The sequence below is a fragment of the Tachypleus tridentatus genome, chromosome 1 (assembly GCF_004210375.1).
Source record: "Tachypleus tridentatus isolate NWPU-2018 chromosome 1, ASM421037v1, whole genome shotgun sequence".
Taxonomy (NCBI): domain Eukaryota; kingdom Metazoa; phylum Arthropoda; class Merostomata; order Xiphosura; family Limulidae; genus Tachypleus; species Tachypleus tridentatus.
Genome location: NC_134825.1, coordinates 148,225,802 through 148,252,841, shown reverse-complemented (window position 1 = coordinate 148,252,841; position 27,040 = coordinate 148,225,802). Strand labels below are relative to the sequence as shown.

Sequence of the window (27,040 nt, the reverse complement as noted above, 5' to 3'; positions counted from 1 at the left end):
CCTTGGGAAATTTCACATGATATTTCCAAACTTTATTGTGTAATGTTTTTCCAGTAACTAATTACTAGTTAAAATTAATTGATTAACCTTATTTTATATTCATGAATTACATCATGCTCCATTTTACATCAGGGAAGCTATAGTTTTATGCAATTTTTTGTTATAGGTTTTGACATTTGACACTAGAATATTAGATTATGTTTACAAAATGTTTAAATTTTCAAATAAAATAACGTTTTTTTAAAAATTCATTTAACTGGCTATTCAATTGTATAATTTTGTACAGAGAAAGAGTAGTCCCAACAATTTGGTTTTGGTAATTGTCATAACTGTGGTGACTATCGTGGTTCTGTCTTTACTAATTGCTGTAACGGCCTTCTTGAGGATGGTACGAAAGAAGCGAGCAACCAGAGGAACTTACAGCCCCAGCCGACAAGAAATGTGTGGCTCTCGTGTTGAGATGAATCAAGTAATGAAACCACCACCAGAAGAACGTTTGATCTAATAAACTATTGTCTTCCAAGGGTTAATGTTGCACCAGGTTGGCAAGAACAATATCAAAATGTGGCTTGCAATAATGTTTATAAAAGTTTTATTTTCACTGTCTTAAAGTTAGTAATGTGGTAATCAGTGTCACTTTGTGACCTATGATAAAAATGAAAAACACATGTTTTTGTTCAGATCAAAGTAACTTTGGTTCTTAGCTACATGTTTGAGGAAGATGTTATAATGCTCCTTTAGTTAGTTAATGGTAGATGTGCCCATTCTGCTCAAAGATCCACATATTTTTCTGGCATATATAATAAAACATAATAAAGTTCTATATAAAGTAAAACAACAAACACAAAGGGACCCATTATTTGAACTTGTGTAACACAAGGTTTTTAGGTTGTGCTTTGTAGTACAGACCAAAGTCATAGAATGCAAGGGGGTGTATGTGGTTTATTATTTCACAATAAATCTTATAACAGATATTGAATATTTATGAATTAAACATTAGATATTTATATGTTAAGTGTATTTTAGATATCATGTTATACCAAAAGGAAATTGTTTTATTGATTTCTTTCCTCAATACATTCCATTGTACAGTTTCATTTTCATAAAATATAATTCTAATTATTCTTTGTTATAGTGTTCTACAAGCTAAAAAGTGAAATTCTTTATCTTGTTTCTCAAAATTTTTTGCTACCATTATAGTTAAATTTAGAAGTATTTGTGTGGACTGTTGAGTGTTCTCATGCTACTAATGCTTAATGCATTAAATTACTAGTATAGTAGTAAGTTACTTAATGGTAAGAGAAGAAAAATCACTGAATCATTTGTGAAATGTGTGTGTTTAATGCTCTTTTGTATTAAATTTGACCACCATCAACAAACATTCCAGACAAGCTAGGAATCAAATATTCCCATGTACGTTACAATTACAATTGAGGCTCATATTTACAATGAGCCAATTCTTTAGTAACGTAAGTTTTGACATGGACCAAATTTATTATATTTTTGTTTATCTCTATATTTATAGAAGTGTTTTTATCCATCAAAGTCTTAAATATTTTGATTTTATATATTCTTAAAACTTGGAAAACAATTAATGCATTATTTAGTTGACAATCTTATATTCTGATAATCATGAATGGTAGTGGAAAAGAAGTTAAAAACCTCAAAAATTCAAGATTAAGAAAAGTTCTGTATGTTTGTAGTTAGTTTAAATGACTTGTATGCTCACTAATGCCTTTCTGCACTGTGCCTTAGTAATAAAAGGGGAAAAATGTAGAGCTTAAAAATATTTTTTACATTATACTATATAAAAGTAAACAGAAATATTGTGTTTTTGATAGACATTTTGTTCTAACAATGTCTATGAAATCAGGAAAATCTTAATTCAAAATAGTCAACAGCATTTCTCATAGTTCACAAATAACTGCCATTTGATTTGACCTAACTTGATATACTGGACTGTAATCTGCTGCGTTGGTTTACATCAAAGGTGAAATTCTAAATGTCAAATAAACTAAATTCTTACACAGAATGTCCTGCTGTACTGTTACAGAAATGTAGAAAAAGCTGCATATATATATAGTTTCAATACTACAGAATCATCCATGTATTGCCAAATTAAAAATCCTTCAGATGTTACTTGAAAATCAGAGTCATTACACTTAGAAGGCACATTTTGGAATGTAGATATTGTAAATTATGTTGGTGGAGCACTATTTTAATTGTAAGGTTGTGGGAGCAAAATTATTACTAATGTTGCCTTTCAAGACAGTCCCTCCAGATCTGCATGATACCTGCTGATTAACTAGGTTTTATATAAATATTAAGAATGATAGATCTAACCTGGCCTTCCAAACTGTTCTCTGCTATTTTAATTGATTATTCTGTGTGAAATTTGAAAACAAACATTAAGCATAAATGATATTAAAATGTTAATTTTGTTTATGTTTACAATAAGTTAAACTTGCATCACCTTGGTTTTGAGCTAGCTTTAGACCCTTTTTAAGATTAATTAAAAACAGGTATGCCTAATAAAAAATTTGTGATGTAAATCCATTTTTAAATTCTTTTACCACTTTGGCAAAATAAGGATTTTATTTCTTGTAAGAAGTAACTTGCATTGTTGGAATAATGACTAGATCCACTTATTTGGTGACAGTCACTCCTTGTTTTAGCACTATACTTTTTAAAATATGTTTATAATGTAAAGAGTAAGTATTAGAATAACTGGAAGAAGTCCTTAAAATATCTGTAGCTTTTCTAGTAACAACAAATTCAGCTGTTTACAGAAAATTTAACTTCTATTTTAAGAGAATCATCTCATTTAAACCATTACTCTTACCATTGTTTTATTACACTTTGCTGGAAAACACAAAAAAACTATTAATGTGCTTTCCTTCTTTTTGGAATATGAAGCTAATAATTGGAAACCAACGTTTTGTTTTGTACAGTTTTAAATTAGCAGGCCATTTTGGCCTATCATTGTGGTTTGAGAGATAACACTTTTTTTGACAAATTATTTATGTAAGACTGTTTTATTCTGTGGCATCCTGACCCCAGTGTGGTGCATAGATAATAGTGACTGACTGTAATCTATGTTATCTGTAACTTTGTGTAATCAATTAACTAGAAAAAACAATGCAGGTACATTCAAATCTGCATGTAGACTAATTAGGGTCACTTACATGACTAGATAGTTGGTGATGGGAAATGGGAAAATGTTTAACACATGGATAGAAAAGCTAGAATGTGTGCTCTGTAATTCTTTGTATCTTGGAACTAAATTTTTAAGATTTTATTTCTCTTCAGGTACATAATCTTTAATCACCATTCTGTGTGATCACAAGAATGTGTTACATGTGAAGTTTAAAACTAAATGCAGCTATACAAATATATGTCACTGTTAAATTATTTTCCATGAATCAGTTTTTATTAGAAGATTATAGAACTGTAGCACTCTAAACATTAAGGGGCACAGTTTTGAAAGTTACTCTTAATATATGCCATTTAATTTTTTTTAACTGTGCCTGAACCGCAAAGATTCAGAGGTTTCTCTCCTCTTTTGATTTTTTTTTTGGAAAATAAATCTGTTAGGATAAAATAGGCTATTCCTTTCTCACAATGTTGTGTTTGTTAGTTTTGTATGCAAGAACTTCAGGGGCAGCCTGACAAGCTACTCACAGGTTGCTCGATTGTGATTCTTTAACATAATGTATCTGTGTTTGAAGTTGATGAAATCTTACATCACCTAATTTGTTGCTTTTATTTTTTCCATTCAGAATTGTATTGCAAAGTTAATGTTACATTATTTTTGTGAACAGCAAAGCTGTGTATTCTCCCAATTTATTTAAATATCTTGAATTTGACTTAGTTTAAAAACTTTCAAACATTCATTCCATAATGTGACGTAGATAGCTCTTTCCGTCCATTGTATTGTTTGTATTCTAATTCATATAAAGAAATAAATATTTTCACAGAGCTACTTTTATATATTCTCATGAAGTTTATTTTGCTAAAGGTTTTAGAATAGTCTTAGCCTCAAAGTTTAGTAAGGGATCTCTCTACACACATTTCACTTCCAGTGACCAAGCTTTATACTTAAACATAAGAGGAAAACTAGACTTTGTTTTGGCACAATTACATAAAATGTGAAGCCTGTTCAAAGGTGAGATCTTAACTGTCTTACCAAATGTACCCTTAATTATTTTCCACTAGTTACAGACAAAACTTCAAAAGCTGATAAACACGAATTCAAGGACAATTCTTCAATACAATCCCATGACACGTAAAAATGCTTACTTTGAAAACGTAGTAAAATGATATATAAAACATGCATGTTAAACTACTGGCTTTGTTCACCAGTGCCTCAATATCTTAAAATAAGCTGAATGGATGACTGCATGACACTCACCTAAGACTTACTCCAATATATGCAGGTTATGGGATGGAACTAAATTGGTATGTTCTGGTGAATTTTTAATTCAATGATATTAGTAGATAGAGAAATGGAATCATGTGCATATGCCATGAGTTAAACATTCACTATCCTGTCTTACACTTCTGGCATGAAATTCATTATTGATTAATACTGCTTGCTACCCAAAGCCACATAAGTGTGAATGTTAATGCATAGTTATGTAATCTTACAAACAAAATTTATATCTGTTGAGTCACACTGTGGATTCTCATTATTAACATAAATTATATGCTGAGATACTGAAGTATTAAGACATACCATTTGAAATATGACCAAATTCAAGTATTGTTTATATCCATTCTTTATAAGATTTAATAAATTAAGGAAATTAAAACATTTATAATTCAGTATTGACTTGGGAGTTCTTAACTATGATTTTAACAGTTTAGGAAATCTCCATAAATTTTTCTGTTTCAATGCTACACAACATATATATGTACACTCTTGAATTAAATTCTTACCCTAACAATTACCTAAATCTAAAACAAACAGTTATGAAAATCAAAAATGAATGTACAAAACATAACCTATTATTACATCTTCAAGTTTAGATGTTCCCAAAATAACTTGATATATCCAACTATAAAACGTAAAACAAGAAATTTGACTCAAATGACCTTACACATTAGTTGTTCACTGATGTTTGTGGAGAATTTTAAAACATAATTCCAAAGCATTAAACTAAAAGCAAAAACTTACTTGAAATGGGTTACCAAAATTTTTTTTTATAAACTCAAATATTAAATGTATATATATATAGTTACCCAGTTATCTAAATATACAAATCACTTTTTAAATATTTACTTGAAGGGGAGTTTTCAAATATGCCATCAATACATGATGCATACTTCACTAGTTGACCCAAGTAACTATTCACTTCTTATAAATACCTTTGGTTTGACACAGGTTATAACATAGCCTGTGTGTGTGTATATATATATATTAGAGTCTGAAGCATGTTATTTATATAAAACCTCTGGTCTAAGACAGGTTATGTATATAAAAGTCTAAAAGGTTTTTTATCTACAGCAGCAGGACCTATAACATATATACATGTTTATGTATGAAACAGCTTCATTCAAAGCTAACTTACAGCTTTTATAAACTTCATTAAAATTCACAAATAAAAGTCATTTAACTCTAGTAAATGGACATGCCACAAAGGAAACATAAGCAGCACACACATATAAACATTATACTAAATGTTATATACAAATATGTATTGTTACCTACATGTACTATTAGCTAAACGATGATTAGGAAAACCAGAAAACTTGTACATGAGCATCTATAATAACGTACCACATGCAGACTAGACTTGTTGTTCATTCTTCATGCTATTCTGAAAGTTCCTGTACATAAGCCAGGGGAAAGTAGCCGACCTGTAACATGCCCAAGAAGTGACATTAATATGTACAGACACAAATTTTGGTTTCTAAGGTTTGTTTAGTTCATTCAAAAATTCTAATGATCATTAATATAACAACAATTTAAATGCTAGTAGAAAACTTTTTGTGTTCACTACAATGTTTTTGGCATACCTTCTAATACTGGTGATAAATAATAATAATATATTTGGTCATCTACTAATAGTATATTTGTACCATTTCAAATAATTCTTAATTTGGAGTTAATTTACTGTAATAATTTCAGGTAGCACCACCTTCTGGAAAAATAAATTATTACCTACATATATAACTGGTGATTAACCACCACAGTGTCATTACAAAACTACCAGTACCAATTAAGTATCATTTAGTAGCATGAAGCATCTGGAAAAAGATTAACTTATAGGTACTTGGTTAATCTCAATACCTTATAGTTTGTTTTGGATAATAATGCAAAACTCCAACAGAGAATGCAGCTAGTTAAGAGCATACACAAATAACTCTTGGATTACTAATGAAATAATAATGTTGTACGTAACATATATAATGCTTCCATACGTCACAAGATGCAGAGTGCAATTTCGGTCTTCCAAGAATAATGTGTGAACCATGGCTTCTTTGATATGCACTCTGGTACACTAACCATACCAGGTTTTGACTACTTATGGAAAGCACTTACAATGAGTGATATATCATTTAGGCACACTAAGTAAAAAACTTAAATGTGTATGTTATGTTTTTATGTAATAGTTGTAGTTGAGATTTAATACGTTTTGATTAACCACTCAGAGATGCAAGTTTCACTTGACTTTTGCAAGGACTTTCTCTTGTACTTTATAGTGGAGGGTTAACTCAATGGCATCTGTATGGATGCATATTCTGCTGAGGGAAAATTGCACATAATTTAAAAAGGTTTAGAAATTAAAACTAATCTTTCTTTCACATACTTATCAAAAACAAATACTTCAAAGTTGAAAGTTACTCCATGAAAAAATTATTTATTAAATTAACTAATTTAACTTTATTCATATGAATTTAAAAACAACATTCTGAATTTGAGATAATTTCAGTGCTCCAAACAAAAACTTTAAATATTTTTGAACTTACAGTATTTAATTCAGCATAATATAATACTTTTAGCCTTCTAGGAGGAAAGTGAAAATATTTTTAAACAAAATAACACTAATTTGAACCTTTCAGTTTAATGTAGTTTTATCACTGTTATCCAATCACTGATTCTCAACTTAGTTGTCATGGTATGATAAACTAGCTATATCCCAGCTTTGAGATGTCATAGGGTAGTAATCTAAACATACAGCAAATGTTGTTTTTTTTAAATTATTTCCAGCTGTGTAAAACATTCCTTGAAATTTGGTAGAAACTTACTTAAGTTGGTGACAGGTTGTTAAATGCAAAGATGTTTTCAAATAACTTCAACTACAAGTACAGTCTTGAATTTTTAATGTTTCATTTGAATTATGAAGTTACAGTACAACATAAAGAGAAATATTTTTTTGGAAAAAGAAGTAGGTTTGGTTAATTAAATTTGCACCTGACCCTATCAAGTTTCATTTTACTGACAAAGCCACTGCTGGTTAGGTCTTATTAACCAAAGTAACTACTTGAATGAACAAAACAAATAATCAAAGAGAAATGCAAAAAAATATATAAGAAATGAAAATACAGTTGGTTTAAAATTAATCACATGCACTACATAAAACTTTCTGATAAAAATTTATGAAAGAGATGTGGCTTGCTTTTAATTTTGGTATGATAAAAAACGTTTTTGCTGTACACCAATAGTTTTAAACATAGTGAAATTGCACGTGTTGATTTCCAAATTAAAATAGAGAAACACATTTAGCTTTATCAAATGAAAACTTTATAGGATGGTTCTATAATTATGTAAGATAATTGAAATAAAGAACAAAGTTAAGCTTTTTTAACTATTTAAAAACATATACCTCAGTGAAATGTTTTTGACTTGTCAAAGCCACAAATTCATGAAAATATCACATAAAAATCATTCATTTTTATTTTCAGAAGCTTCATAATCTGTAGAAAGCTCATTTTAAATTTCAACCTATTTCATCCAGTAATGTTCTTTTGCAATTCAATAAAACAAACAACTTGATAGGCCAGTTGTTATCAATGAGATGGTCAAAGGCTATCATGTATTTTTAGAAAACCTATAATTACTTTTTTATAGTGCTGAATGTTATACACCTCAAAATAGTAGCTGTTAATGTTTGTGTGTTTTTCTTATAGCAAAGCCACATTGGACTATCTGCTGAGTTCACCAAGGGGAATCGAATCCCTGCTTTTAGCATTGCAAATCTGGATTTAATATTTAAGACAGCTTTAGAAAATTAACCAACCAACAGATACAGATGCAAACAAAAATATGTATCTATGTTTTTTATATGGTAAATCAATTGTTGGTATAACCTTAGAAATTCAAAGTCAAGATTATTTATTTGCCTTTATCAAGGTCAATTCTAAGAACTAATCTCATTCATTTCTTTGGTTAATTTTACCTGTTTCTTAAAAAAGCATATTTTTGAACTTTTAATTTTGTTGTCTAAATGAAATAAAACATAGTTGTCAGTCAAACGTCAGTTTCATAGAGGAAAATTTGCACTGCTTAGAATATGTTCAAATTAACAACTTATAAAATACAAGAAAATGTATTGACTAAATTATTTTGTTTAACATCTGATTATTATTGACTTCAACACTTTGAAACATTTTCAACAAAATAGTAGGTTGCCCTTTGCAGTTCCTAGTCAAAATAATTTGTAAAGGTCAAGATAAAAAAAAATTCTCAGATTGTGTTTACTTTTTCTTCAAAGGAGAAGGAAATGACAGCAACTGCTAACATTGCTTTTTAACTGAAACAAAATACTTTTGCTTGTCTAATGTTAATTTAATAGTGAAAAAGGCAGTAATTTAGAACATGTACTTCGTTGCCATATCTGTCTTGCAATTACATTTTAAAATAAAATAGTTTATTGTGGATGTTAGGAATATTAAAATTAAGTATGTACAATTAATTAGTGGTTATTTTTTACAGTATGAGGTAAAGCTTATTCGCTGAGGTAAAAAAGACTAACCAAATTAAAATTCTTCACCTAATAGTGGTTTAAAAAACAAATTTTTCTATGGTGACTACATTACATTAACTACCAAAAAATTTATATGAGTAGACAATATACTGCCAGTTTTCAAAATGCTTGGAGTATTGTTAATAAATACTATTATAATAATCATTATGGAGGCCTAATTGGAATGTATTTAGCTTTTACAGCAAAGAACGGAAGGCAAGAATATTTGAAAGACTAAATTTGTAACTATGACATTGATATTAGGAAAATACCTATAGTACTTTATGAGATTTCACCCATGTCCCACTGTAAGGATATTGAACCCAGTACTTTTGCAGATGTTTTGACTTACTAATGTATTTCACTGTATTGCCAAGATGGAGGTTGTTGTTCTGTGTATCCACCAAGCTTAACTTTCAGGGGTTAATATTTTGCAGAGGAAAATCTAATTGAAACTCTCTAGCTATCCTATTTATTCTCTGGTATATTCCACCTCCACTAAGAATATTCTCTCAAGTCTGTTAGCTTTGTCGACATAGTTTAATAATTTAGAAAATATGACTAAATGTGTAAAAAAAATTTCAGGTGTTTTATGCATATTTTTAAGAAAATGAAGCAAAAGTAAGTGTAAAATAATTTAAAACTACCATATTTTAAGATTTGACCTTGTTTCCTTGTCAAATGATTAAGACCTTGGATAACCAAGGAAAAACACTGGTGTGTAAGCTTTGTTTGTTTCCATACATGTTAAGTTACTTTTGTAAAGCAGTTTCTGATGTTAAGCAATCTCTATAACAATCCTTTTTTTCTCAGCAATGTCATAACTTCTAATAGCTACTATTTTGAGATGTCTACCTTATAATATCATAAAATACAAATTATGGTCTTTCTAAAAAGGTAATAATAGTCTTTGTCCACCTGAGTGGCAATGTTGAGTTGGATTCTGTGACCTAGCTTATGGACTAAAATCTATACAATATTGTGTTGTATCAACATTCTTTGGAATTTTAGAGTTAACAAATTATAATGAAAATATATTCTCACTACAACATTTAAACAATCAATTTAACTTTCAGAAAATCATTAGATCTCAATGGTATAACTAACAGTATATTTTGTTACATACATAAAGAAAATTTTAAACTTTCATGAACCAGTTACAAAAGACTGACCTTAAGTTAGAGCTGTTCTTATTTGTCAGTCCTACCAAGGGTATGAAAATTGGCTGATACATAATCTTTTACCTTTGCTACAGATTATAAATCTTACCCTGTCTCCTATTTTTCCTTTCCACCAACCCTTATCACCTCCAGCTTTGCTAATAATAGTCACACTATCTCCTTTTTGTAGTGAAAGAACATTATGGGAAGCACCTGTGAAGTCATGTATGGCAACAGCAAGTCCCACAGACTCCACTAACAGAAAAATTTATAACTGTTAAAAGAAACTTTCACTGCATGACTATTACACATATAAACTATACAATACAAACATGACACACAATTTTATCATTATTTGATGCTTATCAAGTTGATTACATATACAGTAAAAATTATAGAGATTTACTGAATTTTTGGTGGAAAAAAAACACAAAGAAATCTCTAAATTATGGTGAATGATATATTTTTATTATTAGGTTTAAAATGAGTTATTCCACTTTCTATAATGAAAAGTTATAAGCATGCTTACTTCAAACACACTGTGCAATCAAAAAGCGTTGATAAATGCTTTTTAAGATATGTTTATCCTTCAGATGAACTGTCTATTTTTGAAACAGCATTTAACACTGTATTTTGTTCCTGACATAATGTGACCTGTTTAAATAATGACATCGACCAAGTTTTCACCTAAATAAACCACTTAAATTTTAAAATACAGACAATACTGCAGGTATTAAAAGTTATAATTATCTTAAAAGCTTTACCCATAATTGCTTTGTCTAGATTTTGTAACTTATAAAATAGAATTCCAGATATGAATAATGTTTGTTCTCACCCAGTAAACTTTTTAATCAATAGCTAATCCATAATTTGGCAATTCATAACATTCTGTGAATGAAGGAAAGGAAATAAAGCTAATCAAACAGTAGAGGAAAAGTTATAAAGAGCACATTTATCATTAATCAACTTTGGTTAACTTCACAAACTCTCACCAAGTGTTTATTAGATATTCCGTGTCCATGTACTTGGCAAAGAAAAAGCGTATTTAAAAGCAAGGCATTATTTAATTACCCAAAAGCATTCTTCATATAACAGTCAGTTCTGAATTTAATTGAAATTGGTGAAGAAGCTTAAGATTATAATTTTATCATAATTATTATACTTCTTTTTGAAGATACGTGTCTTTTTTTCTTTTGTTGCTGCAAAATGTACACAACTATCACAGTCTGTCATACTTAGTAACATATAGATATGCACAAACTTGTATCAGTTATGTATAGGAAAGGGAGGGAAGTAGGCAAATATAACAGAAACAGAACAAAGACTACAATTACATTAGTGATTTTTTTATGTATTCATGTTTGCACTTTAATGTTTTGAAATTGAGGGTTTTACTATGTTTAGTCAGCATTAACCCCAAATGTTTGTTCTTTTTTTTTCACTAATGTACTATAAAACTACAAGCATAATAAATGAAACATTTCATTTTTGATTCATTTACAACCTCAGACAAAGCAAATTATGTCACTGAAAAAAATCTTATATTCCAGTTCATAGCAATAACACTATTTTTAATTATAATGCTTACCCTATGTAAACTTTAAAATACATTTCACCTTATCCTGGTCAAACTGACCTACATGTAATTGTAAACATTATAATGAAAGAGTTTTCATCAGCTTTTTTACAAACTAAAAATATCATTAATAATGTTTTACAGCACTAAAATAAACTGTTTTCACCATAAAAAGATGGCTGATAGTTAATAACTTGTAATTAATAAGTGACCATTACTACTTAACTGGGACTTTTGATTTTTAACTGATAAAAAATTAGATTAGTATATACTTAATAAATACCAGTAAAATACTGGAAATGGTTCCTCAATACAACTAATTGCTCAATATTCCTCCTTACCAAATTACATCTAGCTTCAATTTATTCTAAATATTTTAACATCTAAAAAGTGGTATCAAAGGTTATATAAATATGGGGGAAATACCAACTTACATGTAGCTTCAATTTATTCTAAATATTTTAACTACATCTAAAAAGTGGTATCAAAGGTAATATAAATATGGGGGAAATAACAACTTACATGTAGCTTCAATTTATTCTAAATATTTTAACCACATCTAAAAAGTGGTATCAAAGGTTGTATAAATATGGGGGAAATTTATAATGATAGAAGTTACATACTAAAATTTATAGAATCCTCACCCCCTCAAAAAATGTACAAAAATATTTGATCTATAGCTAAACAAAAACACAGAAAAACAGCTTTCTGTGACAAAAAAAAAGCTATTATAATGAACAATCATGTTTGTTTAGAAAATTTTAGTTTCCCATTGCTACAACCCCCAGTGGCACAGCAGCATGTCTGTAAACTTAAAATGCTAGAAACCAGGTTTTGATACCAATGATGGGTGGAGAATAGATAGCCCATTTTGCTTAATTACAAACAAACCAATTGCTTTTTTTTTTTTTAAAGACAACATGTTTGGTCTAGTATTTTAACATTTTACAGAAGTATTGAATAAACACAGAACCATTCTGTATAACATTATTTTTTTCATATCTTGATTAATTTAAAATGCTAGATATTTTTACACACAGCACCACATGTAACTGTCATTTCAGTGTGTGAAATTTATGTAAAAAGACTAAATATAAAATATGCTTTCACATTCAGTTTTCCTGAATATTTTCTTATCAATCAATACACATAATTAATAAGGTACTATACCTTTAAGTGTGTTACATATAGATAACCTCTATGTTGTTCTGTTACGGCTGAACTTCATGTTAAGTAAGTTTAAAGCACGAACAAGTAGTTGTGGAAATCTTTATTCTGTTCTCAGGACCGTATTTATAAAAAGCAAAATGTATCATAAGATATTTAAGACAGAGCTGACCAAATAAAAACCATACGGACTAACCAACAGCACAAAATAATATGATCATGTACATCAATCAACTAACGAGTAATACAGCCTTTCTGTACGTGTTTATATGTGTGAGTACGTACTTGAAAATAATCAGAAAATAAGCAAATCATGAGTTTGAAAAAAGCTTTATCTAAGAATAAACATTTTTAATTACATCAAATAAAGAAAACTATAAAGCTGTTCAATGTTTTAAAATCCTAATTAAAAGCTCAAAAGCATAATGTCTTAACAGAATAATTACATTACATATATAATTTCTTTATTTGCAATAAAACACTGACTGCTAAAAGTAATTAAGGCAAGGTCTAGATAAGTACAAGTTAAACCATTATTACTCAGATTAAGCAAATAAATCATGGAAGGAAATTACTCTCTGAAAGTTATCCAGAAATAACAACTACAACAGTTTTTTATATCTTCTAGGGTAGAATTTTTTGGAGATGGAAGTTCCATTTGAAATATTTATTCTTAACCTTGCTATATGAAATTTACACAAAAATGCAAAGGATTTCTATTAGATTTGTAATACTTTAAACTTTATTAACAATTCATGAAATAAGAATACAATAAAGTTGCCATTTCTCAACTATATGTAAGAGAAGCATTATATTCAAAACAGCACCAGACATGTATTTAGAGACAGGTAAGCTGCAGGGTGATTAATAAAATGCTATGTGGGTTGGTATGACATTCTTGATAACAACAGTGCTCAATAATTATATTTTTAAAGCATATTTAATAAAATTAATCTTTTAATCTTTCCAATCAATTACAACAATTCCAAGTTTTTCTTACTAAACACATCCTTGAATTTGAAATTCAAAGAAACTAAGCAAATTTAGACAAATATTAAATAAATGAAATACCAGTCCTTAATAAAAGGTATACAACATTAACAGTTGAAATCTATGGAAACTTTAACAAGAGATCAGATGTTGTTTGTTGTAAAATGTAATTTTTGTATTTAATGGGCCTAAATATTTTAACAACTGATTCTGATACATAATGAGTATTTTGATGATTAAAAGCAGTTAATAGCTGAAAGAGTGTGTCACAAAATAGATTATAAAAGGAAAAGGCATTATCCTGCCTATAATTTACTTTGTTAATATTTAATAACATTTGAATGTCAATGTCACTTTTATAACCAGCTACCATCTCTAAAATATTCCTTACAACAATCTTAAATTTATTCATAGAAAAAAACCTTCATAACTTGGATAATTATGTAAAATTTAATGAATAAGATATTTCTTATTAAATACTTTTTGTAATTAGATACAACATTCAAAATATTTCTTACAACAGTAAAATACTAATTTTTTATAACTGTTTTAGTAAAACACTCTTAACAAAGTTTTATTACAATAACAAGTCTTCCACAGTCAAGCACACATACCATATTTTCTTACAATAAAATACTATTATTATAATTTTTTTCATAGCCAGACACATTAGGAAGAGTTTTGAACAATAATACGATACTTGCTATAGTAAACATTCCTAACCTGAGTAAATGTTTTTGTATTTTTGTTGCTCACTAATTTTTCAATGTCGTTAACTTTTCAGCTTTGTTATCAATTTAACACTTTCATATTTTTCATGACAGCATAAAAATCATTTTTTCAGGGTAAATAAAAGAATTTTCAGCAATTTAAAAACAATTAATTTACTTAAAGTTTTATTCTACTAACATACATACATACATATAATTATATACATCTGATAAACCAAAGACTAAATAAACAGTTTTTAAGTAAGCTTTAAAGATGTGACATTGCTTTTAATGACAGTTAGAAAAGATAAATTAGGTTTTTCTATATACATTTTTTTATTGGTAATGTAGAATGATTAGCCTTTCAGAAACGCAAGTCGCAAAACTTCAGTGTAACAAAATGTTTTAGGAAAACATGTCATATATGTGAAGCTAGTGGAAACAATAAAAACCTTTTAACCACCATTAAACGTACTAGAATATGTCAACTGCAATACAGAATTGATCAAATTTATCTGTCATCATTCTATTTGATAACAATAGGTAACTGAATTAAGAAACAAGTTTTACAAATCCAGCTGCCTCTTCTTTTCGTAGTCATAATTATGAAACACGGTACTTCACAGAATTAGATAGAAAAAACATGATACTCTTATCAGCAGTTCTAATGGCACTGTTATTTTATATTCCCTAGTTATGGGCCCCAGTAGCTTAAATAAAGTAATATGAAAAAAAAAACAATTCACTTCATGGTGATGATAATGCTTTATTTACAATTTTTATCTAGCAAAGACTTCAATATGATTAAACTGTCAGTAGTTAATCAGTTATGCATTCTACAGTAAAACAGTAATACTGAAGCAGGTTTGAAGTAAAGCTATTATGTATGTATTGAACAATTCACAAATAAACAATAAAAGTGTTTTTGATATGATAAACATTCTACTGCCAGTTTTATACCCAATTCTAGACATATTACATATACCCTTTACTACAACAGAGTCAGTAGTCACAGTTTCTGTAGATCCATATAGAACTAAAAATTTGATATCCAAAATTTTTCCAATAAAATCATATCTATGATTAATTTTCAATATAAGTGCTCCAGTAACCACAGATAAAACATCAATAAAACATACATTGGTCAAAATTCTTCCAAGTACATTTGGATCAACAAATCATTATATGATGTTCCTACACACTTACTGCCAATCAATGGTACTGACTGACCATGAGGAAATACAAAAAATGTTTCAACTCAATTGTTTCACAGTGAAATGCTTTAACATCAGTAAAGTAAAATAATTTTTACAAGTTTCGTTTGACAGACTTACTTTAGTAAAAGGTAAATAAAATATCAAATGGTAACCACAAATGAAACACCAACAAAATACACATTGGTTAAACATCTTACAAATCATTATTATATACATTAATTTTCCTCTGAATATAAAAACTGATCAGAATCTTTCCAAAGCCTTCTAGCCAATTAAGTGAAAATAACTGGCTAAGAAGAAAAATTTGGAGAAATGTCGATGCATAACATGTTTTATCATTCAATATCTGTAATTCTCTCAAATGTTTTAATGGTAATCCTTTTTTTCTCAGAAAATGAATTAATTTTTTTTAAAAATAGAGGTGAAAACTACGAACAATAATGGTGAGAAAAAGAATTAAAAAGTTTAACTAAAACAACATTAACAGAAAAATGTGTTTCAAGCTTTACATAATGACTAGTAATGCATCACTTTACACATCATATCTCTTTAAGTTTGTATAAAAAAACAACAAAAAAGCAGCATTCATGTTATGTTAACATGGACTATCAGTCCTTAAGACCTAGTTATTTTAATTACAACAAAATAAGAGTAAACAATGAGTATTTATACTTCCCTTTAACATCTTACTTTACATTAAAAAATCAATTCAGAGCTGATATGTATCTAAGAGGTTAAAATACAAAGAAACACTTTCACAATACATACTCGACACTACAGTTACTGTAATCTTTCAAGTTATTCTGCATGTTTAAAAATAATTCATACCTGCACCATTAGTCAGATTAAGAGCTTTTTTGTAAGGAACTAATAGCTTTATGTTGAGCCCTGAAAAACTTTCAGCTAGGGTGTTTTCCTCATACCACTTGATCAGTTCCTAAAACACACAAATACTGTTACTTGTTTACACATGAACTTAAAACACATTTTTGCAAGAAACCACTGAAAATAAAACTAAAGTGATGTCAGATTTGTAATTACAAGTATCCAACTATGTGGAAAACAAAAGCAGCAAATGCTTCCAGTGTAAATAGTTTATTTATTGAGTTATTCTTGAACCTACATTAAAATATAAATCTAGCTACTATCATGTTATTGTATTCATTATGCCTAAAATAACATAATTGAAAACTTTCATGCAAAAGGAAAGACAGCTATTGGGCAGAATATACATTCTAATCTGCAGTATATATGACATAAGTTCATATAAATCACTTCTTTTTGTCCTGTTGTAAGGCTACAAAAACACTTTGAAATCAGACAGAAATGATTATGTAAAGGGATTTAATGGTAAAAGTAATGAATATCATAGCTAATACAAATTATAATATTAATGTGATATTATTATTATCAAATACTGATGTCAATATTTAGTTCACATTGATCATTCTCTACAGGCTGAAGATACAGTTGGTATCTTATAGATGTTACCATCACTTATTTACAAAAATAAGAATAGAGTTACATACCACAATAGTCTTAAAATACTTCGATTCAGAAAGGTAGAAATGCTGCCCATCTTCAGTCATACACACTCTCATGTGTTTAACTTGGTTGTTATAGCTGGGCATTGAATGAAAAAATAAAAACAGTTCTCATATTAGTAATACATCTATGGTTATGTAAGCCTCATATATGCTATATATGTATATTACAGAAACATGTGGAAGTTATAATTTTCCTCTACTGAAAATGTATTTCCAATAGGTACTTCCCTATTCTCTCAAGATTAGCTATTTTTGTCTAGTTGTGCCCTCTACATGTGAACATTTTCCTTACACATGCCACAAGCTTTCTGCTCCTACATATTTAAATCAAATGAATCCAATATATCTCTGATACAAATCATAAAGCATCACTTCACCAACAGAGGTGTGATATACATGACACATGATGCCCTCTATACACCTCTACCAAACTATTACTTCAAAGTTTGTCACAAGAAATAAACACTGGAAGAAAGTGGGGAGGAAGTGTGAGCACAGAGAAGTACCTATCAGAAATACATTTTCAGTACAGGAAAATTATAACTTTCAACACAGTACTTTCCTTCAATTACAAGATCAGTTAGAATTCCACAATGAATAGGAGGTAGGACTGGTGCAAGGGAATGACAGAGGTAACCCTTAAAAGTATCTGAAAGATACCCCTAGAAATGAGTCAGATTCCTGATGAAGGGAACTGGACCATAGCTGACCAGACATACTCTTTAACCATCCATGAAGTGTGTAATTGATAAGGATAGTAAAATAGAGGAGCACAACCAAATGGGACAGGATAGTGATCCTGAGTCGAAAATATATATAACTTAATCCAACAGACTCTGAAAGTGGGCATATCAATGAATGAGTCCCTAGGTTTAGAGTGGCTAGGGTGCAACAGACTGTACTTGGTAAGTCAACTACATCTAAAACATACGTCACTGGGAGCATCCATGTAACCCAATCACTATGACCTACTTACATTATACATAGGTATGTATCTCTCCTGAAAGTTCTTTATGATGAAATTGTAACAGAGAATAGGGGTAGGATGAGAATCATACCATCTTCATCTCAAGTGCAAGATACAAGAGGGAATCTAGAACCACACCAACTCCAGATCATGACATGCATTTTAGTTGTGATAAATTGATCTGGGGACCAGACATCTGGTATAGAAAAGACATATGAAATATACACCAGCAACTCCAACAGCATAAGTGATCGGAACCATCCAAAAAGCAACAACGTCCTCAGAATAAGAAACACAACAAATAACACAAAAGAGAGGACCAGAACAAATACCTTACCTCTGCTGTGACCTACAACACAGGAGTATAATTAAGGAAAGAATATAGACAACCATAAAACATCTGTGATGACTTCTCTAAATCTAAAACTCAGCCAAGTGGTACTGACATTCATGTGGGGAAAGAATGTATGCTCCCAATCAAAAATGTGAACTGACATCTAACTCCTTGGTAATTGTACCATGCATATGGAGGTTATCATGTCATTTACACTTGCAGAATACCACTCCCATACTCTGCACTGAATGGTTATATTCATCTTTGTGTGGAACCCGTTCAGGAGGGTGCCTTCAAGGTTGACCACCACAGTAGCTTAAAACTGGAAAGTGGTAAGGATATCTGTAGTCTATTAGAAGAAATGGGGGTGAAAATGCATTGGAGTCAGGAGGAACTTCATCACCTGAGATAGTGCAATGGACAGCCATGAAACACTATTTTGATTTATTCAATATAAGACATGGTAGGAACTGGAAGCTATTCCATTCTGCTTTACCCATGTAGTCCATGAATCGTATGGTCCAAGAATGGGTAAATTTATGAAGCAATTACATTGTGAGGTTATGCACCTACAGACAACCTTGTGAAACACCCTATTTCAACAGTGAGTAAAATGACACCACCATTTCCATAAGTCAAACAACATCAAGTTAAATGTATACAATCATAAAATTTCCAAATATGCATTTATAAAGACAAATAATACATAACTAATTAAAATATCAATACAAATCCTAAATGCAATCTAACTAGTTAGCAAACTATAAAGTATAATGTAAAAAAACACTTGCCAATCACTAGGTACATCTCAAAAGAATAATGGACTAAGCTTCTTTCTAAATCTTACTACAAAATTCACACACTGAAACAGGTTTCTTTACACTGTAACTGAATAGTGAAAAAATCTTCACTTTTTATAGGTTGTAAACATGCCTTTCAACTTCATACTGCCACCTGCCATCACAGCTTTGACTTTAAGCTAAGAAATATTAGAATGTAAAACCCCCATCGAGAAATTCTTGAAAATTTTCCAGACACTAATGAAGACAGCTTGAACTTTAATTTGACCTTATATGCCAATAGTCTTTTACTATTTTTCACAGTATCATTGTAAAGTTTAGATTTGTAACTGCACATGGATCATATGACACCAAACACCTGCAGTTTTAATTGTTGTTTTACACGCTTCTTTTTAAAATAAAGGAATAAAACTTAAATAATATCAGAATTTAAATTTCAATGTACCTGATAATATTAATTTCATTAAAACACATTCATATTAAAGTGGGTTAATTAAAATTTGAATTAACTTAGTAACATGCAAAGAAAGGGTTTAAAAATGACATCACTGACATGGGTTAAAGCAAGAGTTAACATGACTTTACAGTGCAGATTTCTAATTGAAGAATGCTTGGTCAGGCACCACTCACCAAAGAGCAAGATCCATATAAACAATAAATGAAGTAAGGGGTTCTCTGAAATCAAAATAATGTATGAATATAGATTTACCTAGTCAAAGTCACACTGAAGCTTGAAGAACAGCTACAGCTGGCAGACAAAAACCCAATGAAGAAGAAACCTCAATATGGTGTAAATAATAGGTGCAGTCTACATGCCTGATTGTAGGATTTTTTTCCAATGGCCAATGAAGATGAGTTGCGAGGGAAAAAGATAAATCTGACAAGAAGACACCTCAACAAATTCTGGTAGGAAGAAGACAAAAAAGAAAGAGCCAGCTGAATCAAATGTTGAACTCAATTGGTGAAGGTAGAAGGAGACAGATCATGAACAGAGGAAGACTGCCAAGGGATAAAGAGTCAGTACAGGTAACACAGAAGGAAGCTGTGTAGGCAATATAGCAACAAAAGGTACAGAACAGACATGGAAGTCTATCCATATCAGGATGAGGGTAGATGAGAAATAGAAGGAAAATAGGCAAAGAGTAACCCTCTCTTGTCACTGAGATCTTTAGGAAAAAGGTGTGATCTGGACAAAGCAGAACATAAGTGTAAAGCATACGTGAAATGTTAAAAGCACACAAATGAGACCTTCAATGTGCACGGGCTAAAAGGGGAAGAAGATATGTTTTAAGGGGAAAGGTGAAACATGAAGCACAAGAAAAGAGGTTCAAATGAACAAAACAAAAGGGAATGGAGGACTACATTAATATTCCAGGAGACAAGACTATTTGGAGACAATGAATCCACAAGGAAGCAAAAACTTCACGGTATTGGGAAAAACAAAAGTTATGGGATAAGGCAGATTGTTAATCTGAGAATAAGGAAACAGAACACCCTCAGTCAAAAAGTCATGTGTAAAACTCAGCCATGTGAGCCACAGAAGGTCAATCAGTAGGGAATTCCCTAGCAGCAGACGAAATGTGGAATACCTTCCATTCACATCTGATACACCTTCATTGAAGAAGAATGTATGGAGTGAGTTATAAGAAAAGATACTCGACAGGAGAAACTTGATCTCCTTCATGAAAATGAAGGAAGTAAATGGTAAGATGTAGAACCGGTGACCAAAGTTGATGTAAAAGGGAGGGTGACAAGGGAAGAGGTACTGCAGAAAATAGTCGCATTTGATGTAATTGTGGAAGCCATGGTTGAGCTGATCAACAGGGAATAATCAGAAGGATTTGACACAGACTGGTATGGATCCAAAAGACCATTTGATGAAATAGTTAGAGAAATGTTAAACATAAAGACATTTGCTGGACCAATCCTGGCTGAAGGCATTAACTGCAAGAGCCTACGGATAAAGAACAGGCAAACCAAAAGAGGGATAATTTGTGATTGTAGACTGTGGCAAATGCATCTCCCTGTGAATAGCTTCACAAATTGCAAAGTCACAGGTATACAAGGGGATCTGAAGACCACTCTATCAGATAAATTTTGTTGTGGCTGGAAAGATGATTTGCTACAAGGATAAAATCACCCAGAATGTAATCCACAATGAGATGAATGTGGTGCAAGTAAGCCCAAGACAGGAGATCCAATGTACAAAAACAAACAGATCTTGATTGGGTGTTCCCTTGGTGATTGGTTGCACTACCATTGCAGAATTGTTGGAATGAATCATCACAATGTCTGGTAATAGGAAGGAAGTGACTCAAAACCCTATTGACCACAAGAAGCTTGAGAACATTGATATGTAAAGACTGCTCATCGTCAGACCAATGACCTGAAGCGTCATTAACTCATGCACCATCACCCTGAAGGGATGCAACTATGAACAGATGTAAATCCAGAGGAGGAGGAAAGAAGCAGAACACATGACAACATATATGCCTTGTCTAACCACCATAGCAGATTGTCCAAAAGAGCATAAGGAAGTGTAATGGAATCTGCCAAGGGATCCTGAGTAAGGTTACATTGGTTGTGAACAGCCTACTGATGGGACTGCATACATGCATAACCAAAGGAAACCAAGTGACTTTACTAAAGACCACAACACCCAATTCGATAAAAACTCACAAGCAGAAAATGAGGGTGCTAAAAGGAATGAAGCTGTAGAGGAGAAGGTTAGGTCCAATTAAGTGTTGAAAAAGACACCAAAATGGACGAGATATGGGGTAGAACACAGGAAGAACTTCTCTAATTTGATTAAACAACCCACTCTAGGTACCCACTTCAGGGTAGCCACCTGAACAAGTACATGAATTTGACTGACCAACTCCAGTTCAAATTGAGTCAGAAAAAGCCAGTTATCCATATAATGGTGGAATCACATCTCCATAGCATGGAGACGGTGAGCAAAAACTCTGGCCACGCAAGAGAAAACATAAGGGGGTAGGGCACAAAATTAGTAAACCACCATATGATGGACAAACTTAAGATATGTATGAGACCTTGCTGAAATAGGGATTAATAGATAAGTATTGGCAATATCCATTTAAGTCACCCATAAGCCCAGAGAAGATGCCCACCACAGAGCGTGAAATGATTCCACAGTAAAATAGTGCAGTTAAATGAGTCAACTGAGGTGGAAAAAAACTGATGACAGGCCTCCAATTTTTGGTTTTCTTGAGAACAACAAAGAGTCTGAAATAAAAACTTGTTTGATGATGTATATTGAGCAGATCCAATAGCCTGCTGTGATAGTATGTCCTGAACTGCTTCTAACAGATACTGGCCAGTCATTGGATCCCGAAACATAGGAAGGAAATGAGTATAGTAGACATGGGAGGTTGGAAAAGAAATGAGATCATGAATACTTCTGACAAAACTTGAAAGGATGCAACTGATGATGAAAATTGGCCTGGGGATGGGGCAGAAACCAAATACAGAGGTGAAGATTGGTCTTGTAGTAAGGATATGGTTCATAGGAAATAAAGGTAAGGGATAAAGTATAACATAACTGAGAAATTAACTCAAAAAAAGACTGTATTAAGTCTTAACTGAATCCTAAAATGTATGGAAGGAATAGCTAAATCAGGAGTTGAAAATGAGTGATCCAAGTCCTTATTAGCTTGAACAGACTCAGCATGTTTGAGAGAAAGTGGGATGAAGTCCAAAGATAGAGGCTGACTAACGTAACATTCAATCTCCCAACAAATATGCTGATAAATCTCCCATCACATCACCCGCACCAGAGGCATGTGACCCTGAAATGGTAACAAAAACTTCAGAATTAACATTCAAGAGGAGTCAACCAAAAATTGAAATTGTTAATAATAATGTAACCATAATAAACTGCCAAATGAGGAATGGTAGTCTGACAGAAGTATATGCTAGGAGTCACATGCATCATGTATTTCATGCTCCTATTGATGGCTAGGTGACATATGATGCCTTGCATAAGACTTGTTGAAATCATTTCATTCCAGTAGAGGGAGTACAAGACTTAAGGCATGAATAAAGAAGAAAGGTTGCATATAAAGTGTAGCAACACTCTATCTACAGTATATAATAAGACTTTTTAAGACACTAATAGTTCACAAGCATAACTACAGTAAGTGTAACTACTAGAAAGAAATAGCATGTAAATACTAATATTTTAATATTTCTTCTATCAACACAAACGAAAATTCACGGCATAAACCTGATTATTATTATTAAATAATTTGTGTATTAAATCATTTAAACATACCAAAGAAGTTCACTGGTTTAAGATAAATACTAATAATCTATGCAATATTTTAAGTATGTTTCTTTCTCTCTCTCTTTACATGTATGTAAATTATTCATTTAAATCCCAGATATAAATCCTACTAGAATGAGTTGTCCATTCCAGATAATTCCCTAAGAAAACAACCTATGTAGCTATTCAAGAGAGACCGTCCACATTCTATGCAGAAGTTCAGATGTGTAACAATGTTTCTTCCTTAAACACTGCAAAGGGCAGGTCAATGCCAATTTTGTATCCCTTTTCTCAGGTTTGATTATTAAAAATTGACATTCCTTTAGAGCAGGTGTCTGTTTATTACAGATGGATTAAACAGCATCAAGTTGTTAGGATTTAAGTCTCAAAAAAGGACACTAGAACTTTATATGTAATGTTAATTTGCAACTAAACATAGAAATAACATTACCTGTACAATTTTAGAGCAAGAGAGCTAATAAAAAACAACTTGTACATTCATCAAGTACTCACTTGAGACTTATGGCATATCCACCATTTTGTTTGGGACTCACTCTCAATAGAAAAGTTCCACTTGGTAAGTTCTCCAGACGAACAGAAGCAGTATCTCTGTCCATAGTTCCAGCAAACCTGGAATAACAAAAGACAGTTATCCTTAAAGTATGTGCAATTACTCTGTTGTGTCTCCTGTTAAACATTTATAAAGATTATGAACCTGTGGTTCACATTTATATGCAAACAAGGTAATAATTCAGGATACACAGAATAACAAAAATTATTTCCAAGTTTCTTCTTCCAGACGTCTTTGATCTCAAATGTACACTCAAGATGTAATTTAATTTCCATTAAGTAACATACAATTTCTACTCATCTTTTACACATTTTACAATTCCTATAAGGTGTTTCAAACAATCATATCTCAAGGTTATAATAAATACAGTAAACATACATGGTGACCATACTCTTTACAGTCCAATCAGTTTCCAAACACTTTCAACTTAACCTGAATAAATATGATTTAAATGAGAATACTTGTAATTGCTCAATATATGAATAGTTTATTGTAATAATGCCCCTCTGACTTACGCACAAATCAATGTTTTATGTGGAAAAATACGTTGTACACCCTTGTGCAAATTAATTGAAACAAGATGGAAAATTACGATTTTTTCAATTGTTTGCATTAATTTCTGAGAATCCACAAATTACTCACAAATTAATACATGATATGACTGCCTTTATTTTTCAGAAGATCATTAATCCGCTTTGGCATCGAGTTCACGAGTTGACTTCGATCTTTACTAATTTGAGGTACCACACCTCAATTATGGCCTCAATTAGCTTATCTTTTGTAGTACAGTCTTTTCCCCAAAGTCTTTCTTTACAAATCGCCCAAAGATTTTCAATAGGATTTAAGTCCAGAGAGTTTCCAGACTAGTCCAGCACCTTTATTCTCATTGTAGTCATAAAATTCTTTACAAGTTTCGATGTGTGGCATGGAGTCAGATCTTGCTGAAAAATGCCAGATCCATCCGGAAATCTCTTTTTCAATTCTGGAACGACTCTTCTCTGCAAAACTTCAATGTACTGTGGTCCTTGCATTATACCTTTTACAATATGTAAGCCTCCAATGACATAGTAGCTGAAAAAGACTCAAAACATCTTCTTCAAGGGATGTTTTACAAACTGATTGATGTGAGATTCTCGAAGTTTCTTACATGGAGATCTGCGAACATGCAGACTTCTTTGACCCAGTACGAAGAAATAAGTCTCGTCACTGAATAACACCTTCCTCCATTGTTATTGCGTCCAGTTCTTGTATTTCAGACCCCACTGATACCATTTTTCTTCATTGAGTTGGTAAGAAGTTGTTTTTTGACTGGTCTCCTTGCCCTTCTAACACAATTTCAAATGACGTAATATTCCTCAAAATTTCGTCATATATCCCAAAAATAGATCAACCGTACTAGAAAATACAGCCAATGATGCCATCTGTGTGAAAAAATGACTATTAAAGGAAATCAGCAGGTTCAGCAAGCCTACACCAGCTGGCATGCTGAAAATATTGTAAAATAACCATTTGTTTCAATTAATTTGCACAAGGGTGTATGCCAAAAAACGAATAATTGATCAAATTTTCATATCTCATTCCAAGTAAAGTTAAATAAGCAAAGAATTCAAAAGAGGTAAGAGCAAACCAGGAATAATGCAAGGAGGCAGCATATTCAAATGTTTATTGAGTCAACAAGAAATAACTGCATGTCTTCAGCTGTCAAGCAAAGCTAGGATGCAATTCTGAAGAAAATACTCCTCCTGTACAAATACTTTATTATCAGGGAAAAAATATGTATTCATGTTTTAAAATTTCTCTTATTTGGTGGATAAAATTGCAATTTTTTTCATTATCATAGACCTCAATATAGAAGCATGGCCCTACATTATCATGAGGCAAAAATGCTGAAATCACAAACTGACAAACAATATGGTATTAAATATCATAGAGAACTACTGGGAACTTGTACATTGTGTAAATACTGTGAAATTTGCCTCAATTCATTAGAAGCCATGTAGTGGTTTCAGTTAAAGATGTTCAATGGTGCATGCACACATAAATTAGAGCTAAAGATATTAAGAATAAAAATACTTACCAAGCTTGTTCCTCTAGGTTTAAGTTGACATAACTTTCGTGAGGTGTAGCTTGATGGCGAGCCTGATGAACTTTCCAGTGTGGAGTAGGGTCTTCATATGATGCTCGCTTTGAACTCTTAATATGCAAAACAACAACAAAAAAACTTGTTGCTAATAATTCATATTTTAATAGTATACACATTAAGTTCTTAATTTTATAAGGCAATATTTAAAAATTCCCCAAAGTGTCAAAAAGTGGCATTTTCTGCAGATGTGCCATCTTTTCTATTTCATCCATTATTCATCTAATAATTGCAAACTTAAATGTAAATTAATTACTGCTAAAATGTGATTTCTAAGACAAACCACAACCTTTATAGTCATCAACCTTGTTTGGTCACAGAGCCATCAAACAGAAAATATTCTAAATTGTCTGAAACCAATAGAAATCCAATAGAAATAGAAATTGTTTTTCATCTATCAATTGAAATATTATATTATATTATGTTCTGAATAGAAAATTGTTCATTTCTACTTTAGACAAAATATATGATCCCACAGGAAAAACAATTAGCTTGAATGAATTTCTAATGGCTCGTCACATAGTGAGAAAGCCAGACAAACTCTGATTTTGTCTGCTTCTTTACATGTTATTATTCCATTTTATTTGGTGCATTAATTAATTAATTA

General features: G+C 31.1%; 2 protein-coding genes across 10 annotated transcripts in view; one reads left to right on the top strand and one right to left on the bottom strand.

Moving 5' to 3' along the window:
* The window catches only part of crb (cell polarity complex component crumbs), a 79,395-nt gene extending 75,413 nt beyond the window's left edge, over nt 1–3,982 (top strand). For all 4 annotated transcript variants that reach the window (XM_076457860.1, XM_076457870.1, XM_076457887.1 and 1 more), the window contains one exon: nt 287–3,982. In XM_076457860.1, the coding sequence (XP_076313975.1) occupies nt 287–505 (219 nt within the window). In that variant the 3' untranslated portion in view covers nt 506–3,982. The remainder of the gene's footprint in view (nt 1–286) is intronic.
* Nucleotides 3,983–27,040, bottom strand: part of LOC143226659 (protein vav-like) — a 98,668-nt gene continuing 75,610 nt past the window's right edge. For 4 of the 6 annotated variants that reach the window (XM_076457908.1, XM_076457898.1, XM_076457925.1 and 1 more), the window contains 6 exons: nt 26,371–26,486; nt 24,236–24,352; nt 17,319–17,412; nt 16,618–16,726; nt 10,239–10,384; nt 3,983–5,859 (listed from right to left, as the gene is read on the bottom strand). In XM_076457908.1, the coding sequence (XP_076314023.1) occupies nt 5,815–5,859; nt 10,239–10,384; nt 16,618–16,726; nt 17,319–17,412; nt 24,236–24,352; nt 26,371–26,486 (627 nt within the window). In that variant the 3' untranslated portion in view covers nt 3,983–5,814. Of the gene's footprint in view, nt 5,860–10,238; nt 10,385–15,452; nt 16,727–17,318; nt 17,413–24,235; nt 24,353–26,370; nt 26,487–27,040 lie in introns of those variants that run through there. The other 2 variants (XM_076457946.1, XM_076457936.1) reach the window with 1 other exon arrangement.